At 39.6% G+C, this 20,376-nt stretch overlaps 2 protein-coding genes across 2 annotated transcripts in view; both read left to right on the top strand.

Moving 5' to 3' along the window:
- The window catches only part of MYO3B (myosin IIIB), a 223,968-nt gene extending 219,107 nt beyond the window's left edge, over window positions 1-4,861 (top strand). The window contains exons 35-37 of the mRNA XM_064514931.1: window positions 1,751-1,857; window positions 2,232-2,278; window positions 3,570-4,861. Of these exons, the coding sequence (XP_064371001.1) occupies window positions 1,751-1,857; window positions 2,232-2,278; window positions 3,570-3,705 (290 nt within the window). The 3' untranslated portion in view covers window positions 3,706-4,861. The remainder of the gene's footprint in view (window positions 1-1,750; window positions 1,858-2,231; window positions 2,279-3,569) is intronic.
- A 12,283-nt stretch (window positions 4,862-17,144) lies between these two features.
- ERICH2 (glutamate rich 2) overlaps window positions 17,145-20,376 on the top strand; it is a 51,281-nt gene continuing 48,049 nt past the window's right edge. Inside the window, exons 1-2 of the mRNA XM_064515503.1 lie at window positions 17,145-17,154; window positions 19,982-20,081. Of these exons, the coding sequence (XP_064371573.1) occupies window positions 17,145-17,154; window positions 19,982-20,081 (110 nt within the window). The remainder of the gene's footprint in view (window positions 17,155-19,981; window positions 20,082-20,376) is intronic.

Consider the following 20,376-nt stretch of genomic DNA (forward strand, 5'->3'; position numbering starts at 1 on the left):
ACAAAATTTCACCCATATCCTATCTAAATATTACAGAAAAAAGTTTCCAAAGACACAGATATTACTTGAGCACCCAATTTCCCCAGACTCTCAAGAAATATTTTCTGAAACAGCTCCTGCCTTACCTGGTCCTATACTGTACAGGTAAGTAGCAAAGGTTCGGGCTCAGCTGTCACAATCTGTTAAGCAAAAAACCAAAGGTTTACTGAACGTGAGAAGTATAAAGAACTGAAACTTAGGAGATCATAATTAGCAAACCATGTGAGCATATGATTTGAAAGTGATTTTGTTTTACTGGAAAAAGGTCTCCTTTCTCTGTAAAATTATTTTTGAATTTTAGACCCAGTTCCCTGGTGGCCGTTTAACCCATCGTCCCTCCGAGGTGCTCTGAGGGCGCATGGCGGTCGGTGCAAGACAAGCGCTCTTCTCCCGCACAGACACTGCCGTCCCACGCTGAGAGGAAACTAGGATCGTTCCAGTTTTGCTGCAGAGGGCGGGAAAAAAACAGTGAAAGAGAGAAAGTGTCCCAGGCAGGCAGTCACTGGCTGAAAAGGCCTAAGTGAAACCACCTCCTCTACCTCACTCAGTAATTGCAGAAAAGTGCGATAGTTGCAGCCTGTGAACCTGAGTATATAATAAACCTCCTTTGTAATATTACCTCCTGCTTAAGGCCAGATCTTAAAAATGGATTTGTGAGATTAGAGCGCTGCTTCCACACAAGCTGTGTTGCCTTCAGTTTTGAAGTGCTTAAAGGAACTCATGTGCTGCTTGAGCTTTGTGCTGCTCCTTTGTATCGGAGCAAGCTTCCCATGCAATATGGGATGCAAATGTAATCAGATGTGTATTTTTTCTTCAGTGCGACTGAAACCTCTTTGTTTCATACTGTCATTAAAATAATTTTTATTTTTAACCCGAAGTTATCACAAAAGTCGAAGACATTGGGGGAATTATTACCCCCACACTGTCATTTAGTAATACAGTGTTTCTGATTTACCCTGAAAGTAGTCATTTCATTCTGGTAATCTAGAGGATGTGCCACAGAAAATACCTGGTAAAATAGAGTACGGTACAGTATGTCTTTTCTCCTTAATAGGAAGAATAGGCAAATGAAAACAAAAAGGCTGTTAGTTCTTTTCAGAATGCACCCCTTCTAAAATATTTCCTTCATCTTTAAACTCTGCTTTCCAGATGACTTTAAGCAACTGTTAGTCTACAGCACATCACAAATTATATTAAGAAGGCGTAATTCCATACCGGTCCGATTACTCTGATTAAACAGAGACCCATGTCAAGAGAGTAGCCTTTTTATATAATAAAAATGATGATAATAGACTAAGTCTCATCAGTCAAAGGGCTTTATTACTGTCTACTGTAGAAAAACGGTTTTGCTGCTCGTGGATGATATATCCCTAGCTAGTCACAATATACCTCATTTCCTGCTTAGATAACAGAAGATAGTAAGATAAAGAGTGAAAGGAATAAGGAACTATGTGATATAGTTATATGGAAGAATAAAAAATGTTATAAAAGTAAAAATGAAGTTCTCTTTAAAAACTCTCGTTGGAACCAAGTTTCAGAACAGAAAACAAAGATCCCCGAGTTTGTGTGTGCTTACTTCGGATAGGACAGATTTGCTAATAAATCCAGGACCAAACAGGACAGAAGAAAGGACTGTTTACAGACTAAAATATGTTAAGACATTCACTGCACCTGGCACAGCTTAAAACTAAATTGTGTTTTCTTACTGTAGGTTCAGAAAACTGTCTTGAACAGAAGCCGAGAACACCTCGTCGACGATGTCAGCAGCCCAAAATGCTGAATAGCCCTGAGGACAACATGTACTATAACCAGTTAAATGTGAGTTCAAAGTGGCAATAAAGCTGTTTTACTGGCTTTGTTTCCAGTTAATAATTCTGTTATTAATACCTGTTTCAGCCCCTCCAGCCCCACCCCCACATTCTTCTGCTCTCGTCTTGAACATGTGCTTATGCTCTTTATCTGTTGCTTTCATGTCAGGATGTCTGCCTTCACGGTGAATAATTGATGTGGTTTATCAAAGACGAGCAAGATGCATGCTTCATCAGGCTCACTTGAGCCCTTTGATCAAAAAAATTATGCTGTGACTTCTGATATTATCAGCATCTGCTTGCATTCAACACAAAATCACTTTGAATTAAAAATTAACGACTTGCTGCTTTGCTTTGACTGTGTGTTCTTGGCCCTCTCCACAGGGAACTCTAGAATATCAAGGGAGCAAGAGGAAGCCAAGAAAACTTGGGTAAATATCTATCTTCTTAGTTCTAAGCAACTGTAAACAGAAGAAGTCCTTTGTGATATTACAGAATATGCAAAACTTTCTAGAGAGGTTTCTAAAAATAAACAATTAACATATCTCTATGCATTGACATAGGACGTTTTCTACAGAAGCAAATATAAAACTTGTGTGTACTGCTGTCTGCAGACACTAGAACTGATTCTACCAAAATATGCTCCCCAGCTCTCTCAAAATACTACTACAAAAGCAAAATTATCCTTCTGTATGTTTTTAAATGTATTTAGTGCTAGTGATAGGTGCCAGATGAAGGGTTTTAAAACTGAGGTCCTCTCACCTAGAACGTGGATGGAAGCCCTGCAAGCTTTCCAGCACCGCGCTGGCAGTGTGCTTCAGTCCTCCTCGGGGAGCATGTTCTAGGAGCTGACAGAGGGGCTGCTCTGCCCCAGCGGGAGTTGCTGCTACTCTTTGGCTGAGGCCGGCAGTCAGTTCCCATTTTCATATAAGCAGTTATCACTTGGAAATAGGTAGAAATCACTGAATACAATTCACAAAAGCTAAACTGGCTGCTCTACAGTCACCAAAATATTTCACTGATTGATGACCTGGGCCAGAGAGAACTGATGGATGCTGGGTCTTGCAAAAGCATCTATTCTAATTATGTGCAAGAATTTTCTATATTACATGCTCTGTTTTTCATTCATCTTCTGAAGATTGAAGTAGTGAATAGCAGGTCTTTGAGTCAAGTCTCACACCCAAAATTTTGCATGACTGTACAAAATTTGATTTATTTGATTCCCCTCCCCTAATATACAAAAGTTTGTATTTCATTTAGGGAACAAAAACACTAGCATGGAACTGCAGTGCTCACCATGCATCGCAGAAAAATGAAGGCGCCTTGCTGTCTGTAAGGGTTTACCCAGAAACTGATGGTGTGATCTTTGGCTCATATTCACAGCAACCCATCTATCAAAATCATACCGTAGTTATGGAACATGCACAAACGAAAAAGCTACATTGCTTAGCTGAAATACCCATTTGATGCAAATGTTTGGTCTGTCATTCTGTCGCCCTAAAAAAGAAAGATTATATTGCCTTTCACAGATCCTCAGAACCATTCAGAGTGTAACAATAAGAAAATAGAAGTAAAGAACATGTATAAAAGCTACATCTTTCTGATCAAATCATCACAGCTTTTTTTCCTTTCTTGTATTCATTCACAGAGAAGTTTCTATTTCTTAAGATACTGACAGAATTCAGTTTTTAAGTTAATAAATGTTGTTTGTTTTCTTTCAAGCCGAATCAAAGTGCTTGACGGAGAGGATGAGTACTACAAATCATTGTCAGCTGTTGAATCTGTACCTGAAGATGATAGCTCCTTGAATTCCCCATCTCCTTCTCCTTCAAGAGGAGTGTCTTTTGCTCAGAGCTGAACTTCATTTATTCTATTGCCTAATGCTGCTAAGAGTATTTTCATGTTGGTAATCTCTTCCAATTAAGTTTGTACATGTGTGTGTTTACATAATGTATTAAAAAAATAATCCTAGATATTAACTTCCTTTCACTAATTTAGGCCTGGTTTTTGCAGATGTAAATTGCCCCATTTAGCTGAATTTTTGTAAGCAATTCCAGTAAAGGGGAGCAGCACTATCTGTATGTGTTGATACTGGTCACAGACATCACTACAGCAGCAAGGTTAGCTCACACAGTTCCGGCTCCTTGTCCCCACTCCTCCCAGCTGCTGTTCCCACCCTGTGCCATCCCTTCTGTTGTGCTGGCACAACTGTTGGTAGAGCTGTGTGGAAAATAAGATCAAGGAACTGATCTGGATTAAAAGAACTCTGCACTAAAAAGCATCATATGGGATCACAGTGAAAATGTTTTTTATTTCATTAGACGGATTTTAAACATTCTCTGTTATAACTTCCTGTGCTTTGTATGGCTTTTAACACTAGAAAAATGTAGAGAGTAAAATAATCGCAAATGATGAAAGTGTGACTCAGAATTTACCTCATAAATGTTTTTCTTATAAAGTATTAGTTTACCATAAGTTTAACTCGAAAAATGATTCCAAATGTAAGAAGCAAAACAGTTTTAGAAATGACATTAGATGTTTTTACAGACCATTTCATAGAGCCCTTGTGACTAAACCGTCATTATGATTGGATATTCTTGTTGTCCATGCAAGTATTTCATTTCTTTCTTAACCTGTATCTTTGCGCTTCAGTGATTCCTACATTTCCACAGCGCTCTTGTATGTAACAGGAAAAAATGTCACCTGCAAATTTTTCTATTCACTTTTGATATTGTCCAAATCCTTAATGAAACAGTATGTAACTTTCTTTCGAATTCTGAGATGCTTTGCTGGTAACTCTTTCCATGACAAAAACTGGCTATTTCACCATATTCTTTACTTTCTGTTTCTGAGCCACAATTTTTATATGTGACAATTCTTTGCTTCTTTTCCATACAAACTCTTGTTAAAAAGTTTTGGAAATCAAATTTTCATATATGCACCACCTTATCAATTATGTCAAAATGACTTTTTTGAAGGTACCCTACTGATTAAATTTGATCATGTATAATATAGACCTAAGTACTATGCTTGTTTTTTTCTCTCCTCAAGTGGGCTTACCAAGATCTGTGCTAACAAACCTTCTTCCTTGTGGGCATGCAGTTTACACTTGTTCCTTGCGCTACAGCATTTCTTGCTATCGGAGTTCACTGGCAGTGTCTTTTTGATCACAGGACAAGGAAATGGCATAGGAGATGAAAGGCAAGTTTAGTCCCAGCATCCGTAAGTCAGAATAGGGTTTCAGAAGTAGAAGGGGGAAGGAAATGGATACTCCAGCAAAAGCTGTATCCCTCCTAATAAACACAGTAATGAAGGCAGGCAGATGAGGACAAGAGGTGGATTCAGCTGCTCCAAAAAGAACAATCCTTCACTCATTTTCCACCTAATACATGACGAGATCCAAAGTAAACACTAAAATCCTGCAAGAGACAAAAGTTTTCCAGTCATTCTTCACTGCTACATGTGTGAGCGTGGGCTTTAGAGCCTTTACAGTTTAAGGACTCCTTAAACAAGGGAGACTTGGTGAATAGCTGCAGATGAGTTAATGATATTAGGAAAGACAGCACAGATATGAGTGATAACTGATACAGATGCATGCATGCAGATCAGTTTCTTTACATTTCATCAAAATGTAAGAAGAATGAGTATTTATTATGCTGCATCCATGAAAAATAACATGCAACTTTTTCTTTCTTTCTCATAATCCATAAAGTCTCTTAGTCAGTTATATTTGCAATATATGTGATTGGAAAATAACATTATCTTGAAAGGAGTCAGATGACCTTGTGTATTCTTATACTGACATAGATCACAGGGAACTCTAACGGTGTGGATGCTTTGTGGTTCTATTGCTCCTTTTCGAAAACTACTTGGGAAAATAAAGCTTTATTTTTAGTGCAGTGCACATCATTATTATGTGTAGTTAGAGTTTATCAGTTTTGTCTGTTAGATGGTAGTGAGGCTTCCAGTCAGGTATTATGTCACCTGTCCAAAAGCCAAAAGCACCAAAATGCAGTTTGAGTACCTTACACTAATACATTACTCTGAGTAGTTTTATTAATTTGATGTAGAAGTAATGTGAAGTGAAAAATCATATATAATTCAGTGATGCACTTAAGCCAAAGCCTAAGTCCCACTGAAATCAATGGAATTTCAGCACATGATTAAGTGCTTTGCTGAATGGGGGCCCCGAGTTAACAAGAGCAGCTTCAGAACATTAAATAGTAAAGCACAAGGAAAATGCAAACACTCCTTAGGTGTCTTTTTTTCTTCTTCCCAATTGTTAAGTTTGCATTAATCTCAGTCATCGGAAGTGGACTTTAAAGAGATTTTATGTCATATTTTGAGCACTCATTAATTGTATGGAAAGGGTAAAATACGATGTTCTCCTTGTTACATGCAGCACCACTATCTACAGCTGGTAAAAAATTTCAAATGAGTTTAATGTCACTAATTTTTTTATACTACAGTTACTGTCTAAAAACTGCGGTTGAGTTGTGTGTTCTTGTTCCTGCTACTTCTTGGCTAAGAACTGTGCACAAAGCCAGTCTGTGCGTTATATTATTTCGTAACCTATCCCCTCTTCCTCATTTTGTTCCTCAGTTGACTCTCACCAGATAACCCCTGTGAGGTGGCCTTTTCTCATTCTCATGTTAGAGCACATATATGCCTTTATTTCAGAGCAGTCTTATTATTAAATGCCATATCATCAGCTTGCTGCAGATCAGTGCAGCCACACTAAAATTGGCTGAAGAGATGAACTTTTGTTGCCACTTTGATAGATACATTTGTTTGGATTGATTGATCAGGGAGTGAATAGGGAGGTGCATAGGGAGATGGCTCAAATGTTTTGGAATTTGAAGTGCTTCTTTCAAAATTCTGATGTGTTACTACTGTGGCACTCGAGATTTTTCTAAGTGGCCTAACCAGAGTCAAATCCAGTGGGAAGGGGGGTCACAGCATACTTAAAGTATGGAGATGTGGTATCCTGTGTATTGAGACGCCAGCATTCCCCGCGGGCAGCATCTCTGAGTTCTTCCCATGCTTAGCGCTGTGAGAAAGGATGTCGCTGTTCTCTTGGCTGAACCTGCTCTTACTGAGCAACTGTACTGGAGGCATCATGAATGTTCGGCCGTCAGTGCTGGATGATCTGTTACAGCAGTAAGAGTATTTAGCTCAGCTGGGGACGGTATTTATGCTGTAAAAGTAGAGTTGTTCAGTAAAGATACTATTTTGTGAGGCAGCCTGCTCAACAGCCTTTGCAGGAATTCAGTGAGACCAAAGAGCTGCTACTTAGCACAGAGGAAAGGTTCCTTGCTCCAGTGGTAAGAACTGGCTCAGACTGAGGAGCAAAGGATGAGCAGCAATTTTTGTCTGCGTGGAGCAATAAAAAGTCTCGCACTGGCCCTGAGTAAAGCATTGTGCTGCTGATGGCTAGTTGGTAGAATGGATAACAGTTAAAGACGCAAAAACAAAATGGATTTTAAACGGACAGATCCAAGGATAGATGAGTAGCATGTCATAAGAAACAGGGAGAAGGAGTACAGGAGACATGTCAGTTTGATTATCAAGGTCAGTAGGAGCATATCAACGTGAATTGTTTAGATTTTCTCATTTGGTTTTGATACTACTGAAACATTGTTCTGATTTATTTATTTTCATTTATATTTTCCTGAAATATTAATGTATTTAATGTACTTAATAGTTCATAACATATTCTGTTCTTAATATTTTATAAAAGTGAAGCATGTAAGTCATGTTTTGAACTAACTACACAGAAGAAAATTTGTTAGGTAATGTGTAATAAATGCTTTTCAGCAAATGGGAAAGAAAAGGATGAAGCTTAACAAGGTATTTCAGTAGATTTCCCCTATAGACCTTAATGGTACTAGGAACAGGTTCCTGCTGAGGACAATTTCTGCTTTTCAGTTATGGTAGCATAAAAACTCCTCTCTGTGCCAACATGAATCAGGCAGGGAGCTTCTGGAGATTAGCCCTTTTCATTTGGCAATTTTAGATTTGCTTCTCACTTAAACATTTACATCACTCTCGTAACATAAAGGGGCCTTAGAGTCTGAGTAAATTGCAGCTATCTTAAGTTTTCCCCCACTGCAACATCCCTGACCCATACACTTTCAGAGTGGTGGAAAGGCTTTTGGCCATTGAAAGTCTTTTAAGTGGCCCCTATCATGCCATCCGAGGAATCCTTGCTACTTTGGCGCTTAAACAATTTGGCTATAAATTATAGGAAACTATAGAGTTTGCTAAGTCCAGTTAAATCAAAGGTTGGTTTTCTTTTTGATGAAAATGATCAGAACGAGATTTTTCAGAGGCAGATACAAAAAGTCACCCACACTGGATACTTCCATGATCATCTTCCTAAAAGGAAAATTTCATCCTAATACTAGGCAACTACTGGTTATCTTGTGTCATTTAGCATAGTTGCTAATACAAGCATAAGCCTTGTATAATTATATACTTGTTTATATATGTTAGTGTATTTTGTTTAACTGTAAATGCTATGCTTCCAAGCAAATGTCTCATTGTGTTTTAATTCCACTGTGTTCCTAACTTTTCTGATACGTTGTGGTAGTAAGGTCTATACACCAGCACACACATTCTTCTCTGTCATCCTTAAAATTTTTTCTCTAAATTGAAAGAAAATTCTGGGAAACAAACAATCTGTGGCATTTTTAAATACCTTCTGGTTAACCAAATGCATAATAGTACATATGGTTAAGAATAATGCCAAATGGCACAGAAGTATCATCTCATAAGGAACAGTTAAGTAACTTTAGCAGCAGTATATACGCAAGACATGGCATGTAATAAACATATCCATCCGACTTTTAACTGTGACAGCAAAATATTAGAAATCGTGTCAGGTTGTGTTGTCAGCACTGGAAACATGTTTTGTTAGTGTGCCTTGTCTTTAAGACTGTTCAGCCTGGGAGGAGTTGTAGCAGATTATTCAGCTGAGAGAAAACGTCTCTGCTTAACAGCAAAGCAGGACTCGCAGACTGACGAACGTGGCGCGGGAGGCTGGGCAAACCCGAGGCTGGGGCGCCGGCCTGCAGGCCGGGGCTGGAGGTGGCGCGAGGCAGGGAGAGGCGCTGGGTCTCCTGGGTGCTGGCCACGGGAACCGGCAAGGGAGGAGGCCCACAGTTCACAGTCGTGGCGCTCTGTGCCTTCAAACGCCGGCTGCTGCCATGACTCACCTTAGTGGGCTTCTTGAGAATTATTGGAAAATATTTTATTACATGTGTCAGAACAATAAATCTATACATAGTCTGTGTTATCAGGGGCAAGTTTATTGTAGCATTCATGCACTGTAATGCTGAAGGCTGTAGGAGCAGACAGGTGGGAAAAACATCTTGGAGTTATGTTTCCAGAAACAAGATTACATATTATGGATCAGACCAGTAATACATTAAATTCCTTTACTCTTCTGGACAGGCCTATTTTTTTAATTAAGTTGCAGAGAGAGATTATTTTTCCACAGTTTAAATCGTGTTTTGTAAGACAGTTGGCAAATGGAGATGGAAAGTAGGTAGGCCAACTTGTTGGCATTTTCCTGCAAAAGACCCAAGTCCCCGTTTGTGACCCATCCCCAGTGAAAATTAAGCTCGCAAGTCTCATCTCAGTCGCTCAGTGGAGCTAATGTGGCCACAACGAGGAATGGACGCAGTGCCCTGGGCTGGAGTACAGTGCCGAGAGGGAGGGAGGGAGGGAGGGAGGGAGGACTCCCTGGCCTCTGTCCCAGAATTACTGTATTCTTGATCCTAGCAAGCGTCCACGGTCTAAAATTGGAGTAGCAGGTCTGGGGCCCGCTGCCGGTGGGCCTGGGGGAGGCGAGGACGGGGGCAGCGGGGCGCTGGGATCCTCTCAGGGCTCGGTGCTGGATGCAGCGCTGGTGTGCCTCTGGGACGAGGCAGCATGCAAGCGCTGCACTGCAGTCGCGCAGCCAGGGAAGCGGGGTGTAGAGGTGCCGTTTTCACAGTGTCGCCTGACATACTTTATTCAGGGCCTTTTGTTGTTACTGCTGCTCCCTGTCATAAGCAGCAAATGTACACAGTTAATGCGCCTGGAGAGATTATATAGAGCCTTCTTTGACAGCCTCTCTCTTACTGAGATCACAACGTCTTTGAAACAGAAACTTTTAGTTTTGTAATTTCTACCACCCCAGGAAAGAGCACTCCTCAGTGCTGCCACAGGACAAACAATAAAGAGTTATCTATTAATTTGAGAAAATTGCTGATAATGTGAGATCCCTAATTCCCGTACAAATTTCTAAGACTGCTGAATGCTGTAGATGAAATGAGAGGCAGTTCAGTCTACCACCTCATACAGATGAAACTTGGGACAAGACAATATATTAACTACACTGTTATTAGCTTGCCTTTATGCCTCAAGATAAAAATAAGCTGTAAAAGAAAAGAAGTGTGAATGTAGCCACTGTTCTTTATATTGTTGATATATATAGGATTAGTGTGATGGAAATGTACATCTGAGTCCAAAGATATGTGCTATACTAAATGCAGACAGAGAAATAATTTATTTGATTAAATTGATCTGCTAGACATGAAGTTTTGAAAGAAAAAATGAGAGATTTCATAAAACTCATATCTTTTGATAACTTCTATTACAGTCATCTCTAGCATTTTGAACTCAGTGCAGATTTACAGCTGAATTGCAATTGGAAATTGGCTTTGATTGATTATGTTACTCATTTAACATTCCAGCATGCTGCAACAGTAATGCAACAGACTGTGATAAAATGGGATGTGATCTAACAGGACATGACCGATGGGATGAGAGCAAAATGCTGGGTCTGCTGGTAGTGCTGTGCAGTAGTTCAGACTGGCATCTTCTGTGCCTTGATTGTTCATTTCATTTTACTGTCGTCCTACTGAGCTGAACATTTTAAAAGACACAGCGTTTTTCCATCTGTAAGTCACAGAAAGACAGATGGATATGGAGAAACTCCACCTACAGCGTCTTGACTGAATGCCATTGCCCACTTAGTGGTAGAGAAATCTCTTATGGGAAATTAAGGTGTCCTTAAATATATTTTATTGTGAGCAGCTTTTTAATATAGGAACTTACTGATCTCTTACAATTGAAATATTTGTAATTCTTTTTTTAATAAGTGCAAGTGAAACAAACTGTTTCTTATCAACAGAGCAGCTATATTATGAACACCACTTCCGTTACACTGCACTGAAGTTAATCCACAGTCCTGCTACAAGAAACTCGTCCTTATTAAAGTAACATTAAGAGCTGCTTTTTATTGATCTGCTCCTTTAACTTAATGATAGGAACTTACTAATGTTTTAATAATAACCTTGCAAGCTTTATTTCATTTTACTTCACTGTGTGTTACAGAAAGATGCTATGGAAACTAACTTAGCATAAACATTTTGCAGATGTCTTTAAAGGTTAGGGAAAAAAGATTTAGTTGCACTGCATGTTAGCAAAGATGGCTGAAAAACTACAAGATAAAAGAGAGCCTCGAGTATGAACATCAAAGAATTGTTAATGACAAGAAATACCATTAGGGTTAGCATCCCTTTTGTTTCAGCCCCCTCACACCTGCAGTGTGTTGCAGATTCTGTCTTTGTTGGCACATCTGAATTGCTTCCATTAGCATTTATAGAAAAGTGGCTGCAAAACAACAGAAATGTACCCCTGGTTTTCTCTGTTGCTTCAGAAAGTCAGATATTAGGTTCTCTGTGGGTTTCCTTCAAGGTACAGTATCTTATTGTAAAGGCGACTATAGAGCCAGGATTCTGTTGATTGCAAATGAGCTTGCTGAAAGGAGAGGGTAGCTTTTGTTACTGCAGCAGAAGTAATATAAGCAACTACGAGAAGGGCACATAAGAAGCTCAGACATTAGCAATAGCAAAATCAGAGCGTGAAATTCAGATTAGCCCTCCACAGGCTGTGAGAGGGAGGGGGTATTGGAAGACTTGGCATGGCTAAAGGTGTAACCTGTTTCATTTGGCCCCTGAAAATTTTTAACAGATGGTGGGACCAGCTGTCTTTTTCAGCCATTTAATAAACTCTTCGGTGGTAACAGTTTGGGAAGTGGGGGGTTTTGAGTTTTAGGCCAGAGGAAAAAATAAAGAAATCTGTCCCAATTGTCTTTGCCAAATAGTGAAATCTGGAAACATTATGAAAAGTTAAACTGAAAAATCTAATTGATGATACTGTCCTGATTATCCATTTCAACAGAAGAGGAAAAAAGAACTAACTGTGCCCAAGTGGACCAGTGCATGAAAAATGCCTATTATGTTGTTATCTTTATCTGTCATTTTAATTTTAGCTCTTGCAAAGGAGGCACATAATGAGAAATTTTAAATGAGCTGCTGAGTGAGAAATTGTCATAGTTTTTGAGACACCGTAATGTGTCAAAGTTACAGGCAAAATGACCCCTTATATTGAAAACAAAACCAAGAATATGTCTGTGATAAGATAAAGTTTACACAGTCTGCCTAGGTGAATACAGCAGTCAGTGAACTAATCCTAACTTGCATGACACAGTGATCTAAAATGATGATAAACTGCTGTTTTAGGAACATACAATGTTCAGGCTCTGATAAAAACCTCAGCAAAATGTGGGGTTTTGCTTATTATAATATGAGAGTTTACAAAATTACCCTACAACTCTACTTCTTCAGTTAAATTAATTTATTTTTAAATGAACATTTACAGCACAACACTTAAATGACAACTCTCAATTATATGAGATGTTTTATTTAAAAAGCATGTCTAGTGTCTTTGAACAGAACAGTTCTTTTTGCACATTTACATGCTACCCAGCTGAGCAGCCAACCCTTCCATTTGACAAGGGCTTTGTTCTGCCTACAGGCCTATTTTAAGTCCTAGATTGTTTGCCCTTAATAAATTGCAACAATAAGACAGAAACCTCTTTCAAGTTAAGAGAAATAAAACGCGTTGCCTACATAGCAAAGCATATGAAGTTTAATAATGATAACAGAAGCATATCTACTAAATCTCATTCGCTTTGCTCCCAGATCACTGTGGTTAAGATAGCCCAGAAAGGTTAGCATCTTTCCATACATCGAACAAAAGATTAGAGAGAACAACAGTGGGACAAAACTAGCTACAGATCTTTTTTTTTCTCAATACAAAATGATACTGGATGCTATGTAAACAGCATAACTGGAGCTAAACCTGAAAGAAACATGAACATGATTACTGTAGAGCAGAAAAATGTTTTTACATTTAAATGAAACATGATTTCATATTAGTGAGAGGAAGAAAAAAGAGTGGGAATTATTTAAATTAAAGAATTTATACTATGCTCCGGTGTATTGGTGTGTGTCAGCTTGTGTGTGCCTTTCAGGCCCTCCGCTGAATCACAAAGACCTACCAATTTTGCTTTTATAGCAGCTAATGGACTTTCTTTTGTGGCTCAAGTGTTGGGAACTTGTGATCTTAAACAAAATTGTTGAGCCCTGTTTATGAGGCCCCATTTGTAACGTTCAGCTGTCAGCTGTGTTGTTTGTGTTTGCCAGAGATTGTTAAAAACTGCTACCTTTGTTGAACTTCGATCTTCTGCATATTTTTCACTTGAGCTGGAAATTCCTAATGATTTTCAGAGTATATCTGCAATTATGAAGAAAATAGAAGGTAAAGTGCAAAAGAGACAGACGCTTTGGGCCCCCTTTGCAACAGTAAAGTTTAAGAGTGAGTGCACCCGTCATTAAGCCACTAGGTATAGGCAACTTGAAAGAGCTGTCTCTATTACAAACTTGTTAGTAGCTCAGTATAGTGTTTTCAGAAAGAAATTCCAGTTGCTGATTCATTTATGGCTTATGTTCTGAAAATGATTATTTTTCATTTGCAGATGGAAGTCCTGAGGATATAAATATTTCTTTGCTTTGATAATAAGAAAAATACACTCAGTACTTGAAAATGTTGCTGACAAGCTAAAAGTACAGTGATACAAATTTTTAAAGGAAATGTAGTGTTTATGACAGGTATTGATTTGACTAGGTTAAAGGCTACTTTTCCTTATTTTGAAGTATTTTTGAGCTATAGACTGACACTCTGAGGACTATTAGGTATTCTTTGGGGAATATTCAGCACTGCAGATACCCCCATGCTTTTGTTCTGTGCTCTGTTCAGCCACAACACGCTGGGAACATCCCTGTCATCATGCTCTCGCTGGAAGGGGGAACTGAAGATTGAAGTGGCCGTGGTTTTTCTCTCTCCTATCTTCTTTTGTGTCACAAAGAATTAGAGGTGGATACTTCATGGTCTCTGCCACTGTGTGGTGAGAAGGTGCCAGCTTCGCTGCTCCTTCCAACTGCTCCACAGAACCAACCAGAGAGCACGTAATTTGTAATTTCTGAGAGGGCAAACCCTTCATGTTTTACCCCGCGGCTTCCTACCGTGCTAATCTCTGTTGTATCCAATTTCTGAGGTGACACTTGGAGGAGGAATTTTGAGGGATAGATATGAACAGAGAAGTAGTGATGATCTTTGATGAAGGGAAAAATTAATGGACTCAGGGACTGTGGAGTATAAAATAATGGTGAGACAATAAAAAGAAAGGAGAGGAAACTGCTTGAGAGAATAGAAGAAATAAACTGTTAGGCTTCACAGAGGAGACAACCTTGAGTAAGTTTTGAAGATTATCCTCATCATGTGCTGTGATAAGGCCTTAAATCACCTTGATGGCCTCTAAGATGTTAGAAAACCTCTCTCAGATGCTTGGGAAGCTTCTGGAAGAGGCAAATGGTACAGTTACCCTGCATCCAAATAAAAGTTTTTAGAATGTAAACCCTGAATGGACTAGTAACTGGAATTCCAAAAACAAAGGAAATAAAATTTTTCAGATGCCGAATTCTTAGATATTGGCTTTTCTACAACAGAAAATTGCCATGACATTAAAATCCAATATCTTGGGATCTGGCTCCCCTGTCGGAAATCATAGAAAATCTTTCCTTTTTGGTGGTTCAAAGTAACATTTCTTTTTTCTAGGCCTGCAGTACTACAAGGAATCAGGCTTTAAAACCATTAAAATCATTACTATTATTATCTTTTAAAAATTTATTGTAACCCTAAGAAAGAATATTTCCTGTCAGGAGTCAGTTTGAGTTTGCAGAAAATACCAGCAGTAGAAGGATAAGAAGAAACATTTCTGCAATTATTTAATTTTCAAAAATAGTAATTGTTCAGTATGCTAGAAATTTAGTAGCTGGAACCCTAGAGAGAGAGCCTACTGGGTAGGTGATAAAAATCATAGGTAGGTGCGAAATAGTATATTTAATTAGCAAATCCTTTTCCAAACACAGATATTACCTCCACAGATATGCTGTTAGATAGCTTGCTGTAAATGGATTTATCCTTCATATTTGTGAGCATATTTGAGCAAATATAGTTGTGAGTCTTCATCTGAGGAAGATGTTTCCTTCTGTGTAAAAACTTGCTTTCTAAAAATTAAAAACTTTCTTTCCCCTTGTTTGGATGGGGTTCATTATACTACAACAAATGGTTTGCTTTTCCAAACAAATTGCCCAGAGATGGATTTCTCTGCATATCTCTAACATGTATTTATCTTTTCACCTTCGGATTATACTGATGAAGAGAGATCAGATATCAAGATATTAAAATATATCGCTTTTAATTTTCCAGCTCAGTCCTGTAAAAACCCAAGCTTCACTCAAATATCTAAATATGAATGCTACTGTTTTCTCTAAATGTAAAGATTTCAGATGTTTACAGCCCATCTACAATTAAATACATAATCTCTCCTCAGACAGACTAAACCTGAGTACTTCTGTTAAAATCGAAGTGTTTGCCTTTTTGATAAAACAATCAGTAGCTGGAAGATTGGGTGTAACCATAGCTCACGTACACTCTGAGAGGTAGCGTTGCAGGCTTGCTCTCAGTATTCTAGGAATCCTCATTTAGCCGTTTATTTATCTATGTATAACTGTAAATAACAACAAAAAACTGGATTGAAGCATAGGGCATGCAGGAAGGCAACTGAATAGGGGTGAGATAGGAATGATCTTCTGTGTCCTCTCAGTTGGTCTGAATGGGCAGGAATGAAACGCTCCTCACCCTCTTACCGCTCCTTTGAACTCCTCAGACATCCATGATGTGAGTATGTCAGTTATGCTGTAAATAATGCCTGTAAGGCTGTTTGAGGGAACCAGCCAAACATGGATCAAATAGTAGGTGGTAAGAGAAAAACAGAGAGTCCCAGAACTTGCCTGATACAGACTTCAGGTTATCTGGGGATGTGCCAAGCAAAGCATCAGATTCCTGACAGCCAGGAAACAAAGACTGATGGTCACAAAGGCATTCATGTTTTTAAACAAAAAACTAGAAGGTGTGTTACACGCAGTGCAGCTGTAGCTCTGCCATTCTGCAACCAGCAGTAGGCATTGGAATTTATCTACGTGTCGTAGAGCTACATTCACTCTGTTCAGTCATGTATGTGGTGGTACAAGGCTTCACTAGAAAAGGTCCATGGAACTCTGATTAAGATGGAAAAAAGTTCTGAGAGAGGGGGTCTACTTAGGGTGGAGGAAAGCTCTTCTCGCTGCCTCCATGTGCGGGTCATCCAAGAAATGTGCATGGTTTTGTTACTGAATTCCACAGGTTGTGTCAGCAGCAAAGCATACAGGTCTTCCTACAGTGGAGGTTGTCACCTCTAAGAGTAGTTCTTTTGATGACTGTCAAGTGACAGCAGAGCCTTAGATTCCTGTAGTGAAGATGAAAAGTTTACCAGAGCAGAGAAAGGACGGGCTGTAAAAGTTAGCAAGTATCTAGTTGTTTCTGCTCAGTAAGCTCAGTGTTTGAGCTGTAGATGCATGTGTGGCTGTTCAGGACAGGTCACCTAATACACATTTTGCCTTTGTAAAGCAAAGGTATTAGACTCTTTTCTTCAGCTCTAATCACAGCCTACCAGGCAGAGTAGAAAAGTGCGTGTTGTGGACTTGGTGTATTGCTCTACTTGCATAGGCTGCATGTTTTTCTGCTAGCTGCCTCTGCCTGGTCTCACTGCCACCTCTCTGCCTGCCCAGGCTTGTCTGGTTTTTTTACTCCTCAGTCATCTTTCCCACAGAAAAATAGATGTCTGCTCGTAATCCCAAGCTGATGAGAGAGTGTACAAGTGTCAGAAGAGACTGACATGAAGTGGGGGGAGAGGAGGGCTAGAAGGCAGTACTAATATTTTGAGGGGAATGAGGTGGAACATTTTACAATATGGCCCTATAACCTGGGACCCTCTGCTCTTCAGTAGAGTTAATATGCAATATGGGACAAGGTATGTGGTCATGCTGTATTTCCATTGGTAAAAATAGAATATTAACATACTACTTCTTCATAGAGGAGTTGTGAAGATAAATGCTTTAAAGATGACGTGCTCAGCACCGCAGTCATAGGGACCACAGAGGTATTGACTAAAGCTCCTCCTAATACCACCCCTGCACAGGTTGACTTTCTTTCTGCTCAAGGCTGTTCCAAGATTCTCCTCATTGATCCAGTTCCCATATTTCCCCCCAGCTCCACTCCTGTTCCTTAAAAAGAATGTCCTGAATGATGTTCATTGCTTTGACATGCCACATAGCCACTACACTGAGGCACCCACACACCCCAGTGCTGTTCTCCTTCCTTTTATACCCTGTCCTTGGTAAGCTTGGCAGGCTTATAAAGAGAGGGAGAAGGGTGTACTGTGAAAAATACTTGTGCTACTGGCTGGAGACAGGAAAGAACAGGAAATTGGAGATGTAAATTTTTCACCCCCTATCTACGTTGAATATATATATATATGGGTTGAATGTCAGAAGAGGCTGTATGTGCCTGTGTAGGAGACTTCTGAGTGAGATGCTATTTTAGCTGAATAAGAACACCCCACAGAGATGAAAACAGCTTCAATCAATCACTGAGAGCAGAGTGAACTGCTCCATTCATCTTGGTATTCTCGTTTCCAGCGACCCCAGCCTCGGTGTATGTGAGTCCGTGCTTGTTCTGAGCTGCTCCTGCCAGTCTCAGCAGCAGTGCGATGCCTGCTCTGAGGTTACCCGCTGCTGGCTCACCACCTAAAGGGTTAGGCTTTTACCTCTAACCCCTCCTGGAGTCTTGGCTTTCATAGGAAAAGGAGATTAAATTTACTCACCCTGTAACACGCACAAGTAGGAGCTCAGATCTTGGTCAACCAAGGGACTGCGGGAATGTCGGCAGAAATAAAGTTCTGCTGTAGAGAGCCCTAATCTCCAAGCTACTCCCACACATTTGTCCAGTAATACTAGTTCAGAGTCTGTACAGCTGTGTTTCCCATTTCCTGCATCCCTCCTCCTCTGCTGCTTTCCAGTTTTTAATACTTTACTTTGAGTACTGCAAATAGTATATAAGTAATAGTGGGGCCAAAGGACCAAAGGAATGAACAAGGCTAATGAGATTGTCATATTTCTAGGTGTGTATGAGAAAATACTGATCAGCTGAGGCTTATCTGACTGGTAGAGCAGCAGTAAACAGAGGAAGTGGTTAGTTTTATAGACACTGTGATCAAAATCTCTGCAAGGGCTATAAAATACAGAGCAGGAACTGAATTGGTGACCAGTGAGACATATGGTATCTAAATTAACAGGGAGCATAGGATCTCCCAGGAGGAGGTCATCGGGGTATCAGGAAGCTGAGGTAGAAAGTTCCTTTTGTCATTCCCTGCATTAAATCCCTGAGATAAGGTAGTGTTATACTAATATGGAAAGCCAGATAAAACTGGAAATTTAATGCTTTCTCTTGAGTCTTTGCTGTAGAGTTTAATGGATGAGGCTATAATTTCCCAGAACTATGTTTTTTTCTGTTAAGGGAGTTTGGGAAGAACTACTTCTAACCTGACTTTGTTCATTTCTAAATCTTGATTTAAGGGGGATTTTGATTACTCTATTCTCTTATAAACACTGTTTTACTTCTAGAATGCAAATGATCTTAACCTTAACTTAAAGCTAAGTAAATGAGAACAGGCAGGAGAAATTCATAAATCAACTGATAGCTATATCTCATTAAAGAGGATCATTGGCACTATAGAATAGCTTCTTTCTGAATCACTCAATGTGCCAAGTACACTTAGCATGTGTAGCAGTGGTAGTGAAAAAAGTAGCAAATCATGAGCCCTGTTCTGTTTTTATAGGCAGCTATTCCACTGACTTCAGTAAGAATTTGGACTGAAAAAAACATAGTTGTTCAGCTCTATACTCTAATGTGCTGATAAGGATCACAGAATTTTAGAAAGTTAATCCAATGACAATGAAGAAATTGCTTGATTTTGTTATTATTTCTTTTTCTCCAGACTTTCTAACTTTAAGATAAAAATTGTGGGAAATGGCTCCTTATGATTTACCGTGACTTCCTGGGAAGCAGTCAGTGCTTGTCAATCACAGATTTCTCCCTGTTCCCCTTACTTGGGTTTAAAAGTGGCTCGTGTGATGGATAATGTGCCATTTGGGCGTTGGAGTCCTGGCACTGCAACATCATAGTATCTCTCTCATTTCCCAGAATAAGGAACAAGTAACTTAGATGAAGAGTACATTTTCATTGTATGGCATTCTCTGTTCTTCTCCTTAGACACTTCTGTCCTTCATATTTAATATGTGATTCCCTCTGCTCAATGCTAGTAGACTATGGGGGCTTCCTGCATGTAGTAGGAAAATTAGTGATTTAAGATTTACCAAAGGAGAGGAGCCAAAGAGAGTACCACTTTGAAGGTCTTTTCTTCCTGACCTCCATCTCAGAGGTCCTAGAAGAGTGAGAAAAATTATGCTAGCCATTTGACTGGAGCAGTAGCCATGAACACACCAACCCCCTTGTGTTTGCGAAGAACATGCTTTTTCCTCCTATTCTCCTGGGCTCTGACATCTGGTCAAGCTGCTTGGTCCTGAGTCATAGGAACTGGTTGAAGAGTGAAGTGTGATTTATTCCCAAATGAGAATTGTTTGCTTTGGTTTGGCACGAGCAGCCAGCGAGCAGGAGCTGCCTGCCTTGGCCGCCACTCCCTGCACATTGCTGCTTCACTTGGGAGCTCTGCGTTTTGAGCGGAGCTGGGGTAATTTTGGGAAGCAGTCTGCTAATCCGTGGGCAGGACTAAGAGGCAGGGAGTTGTTCTTCCCGAGGCGGAAGCAGTTGTGCATGTGGCCACAACTGTTCTCTCTGTAAAGCAAGGGAAGGAAGCCGCCCCTACTGCGCAAGAGGATGGTGAGAATTACTTTGTATTTGTACAGCACTGTAAGGATGGAAAGCATAATATAAGCACAGCATACAGTTGAAGTTATTTTATTTATGGTATATTTATTCTCAAAGTTATTATTTAAGCAAATTTACATTTGAATAGTTCACATCATTTGTGTGTTTATCTATCTATGTATTATCCTGCAAGACTAAGGCATCAAGGTATGAAGTGACACAGAAGACATACCACGCGCTGCATTTCTGAAAAGACTTTTCTGCCAGTCTGCCAGGGCAGTTTTTAAATTCTTTTGTCCAGGTCAGG

This window comes from Dromaius novaehollandiae, chromosome 7, assembly GCF_036370855.1.
Source record: "Dromaius novaehollandiae isolate bDroNov1 chromosome 7, bDroNov1.hap1, whole genome shotgun sequence".
Classification (NCBI taxonomy): domain Eukaryota; kingdom Metazoa; phylum Chordata; class Aves; order Casuariiformes; family Dromaiidae; genus Dromaius; species Dromaius novaehollandiae.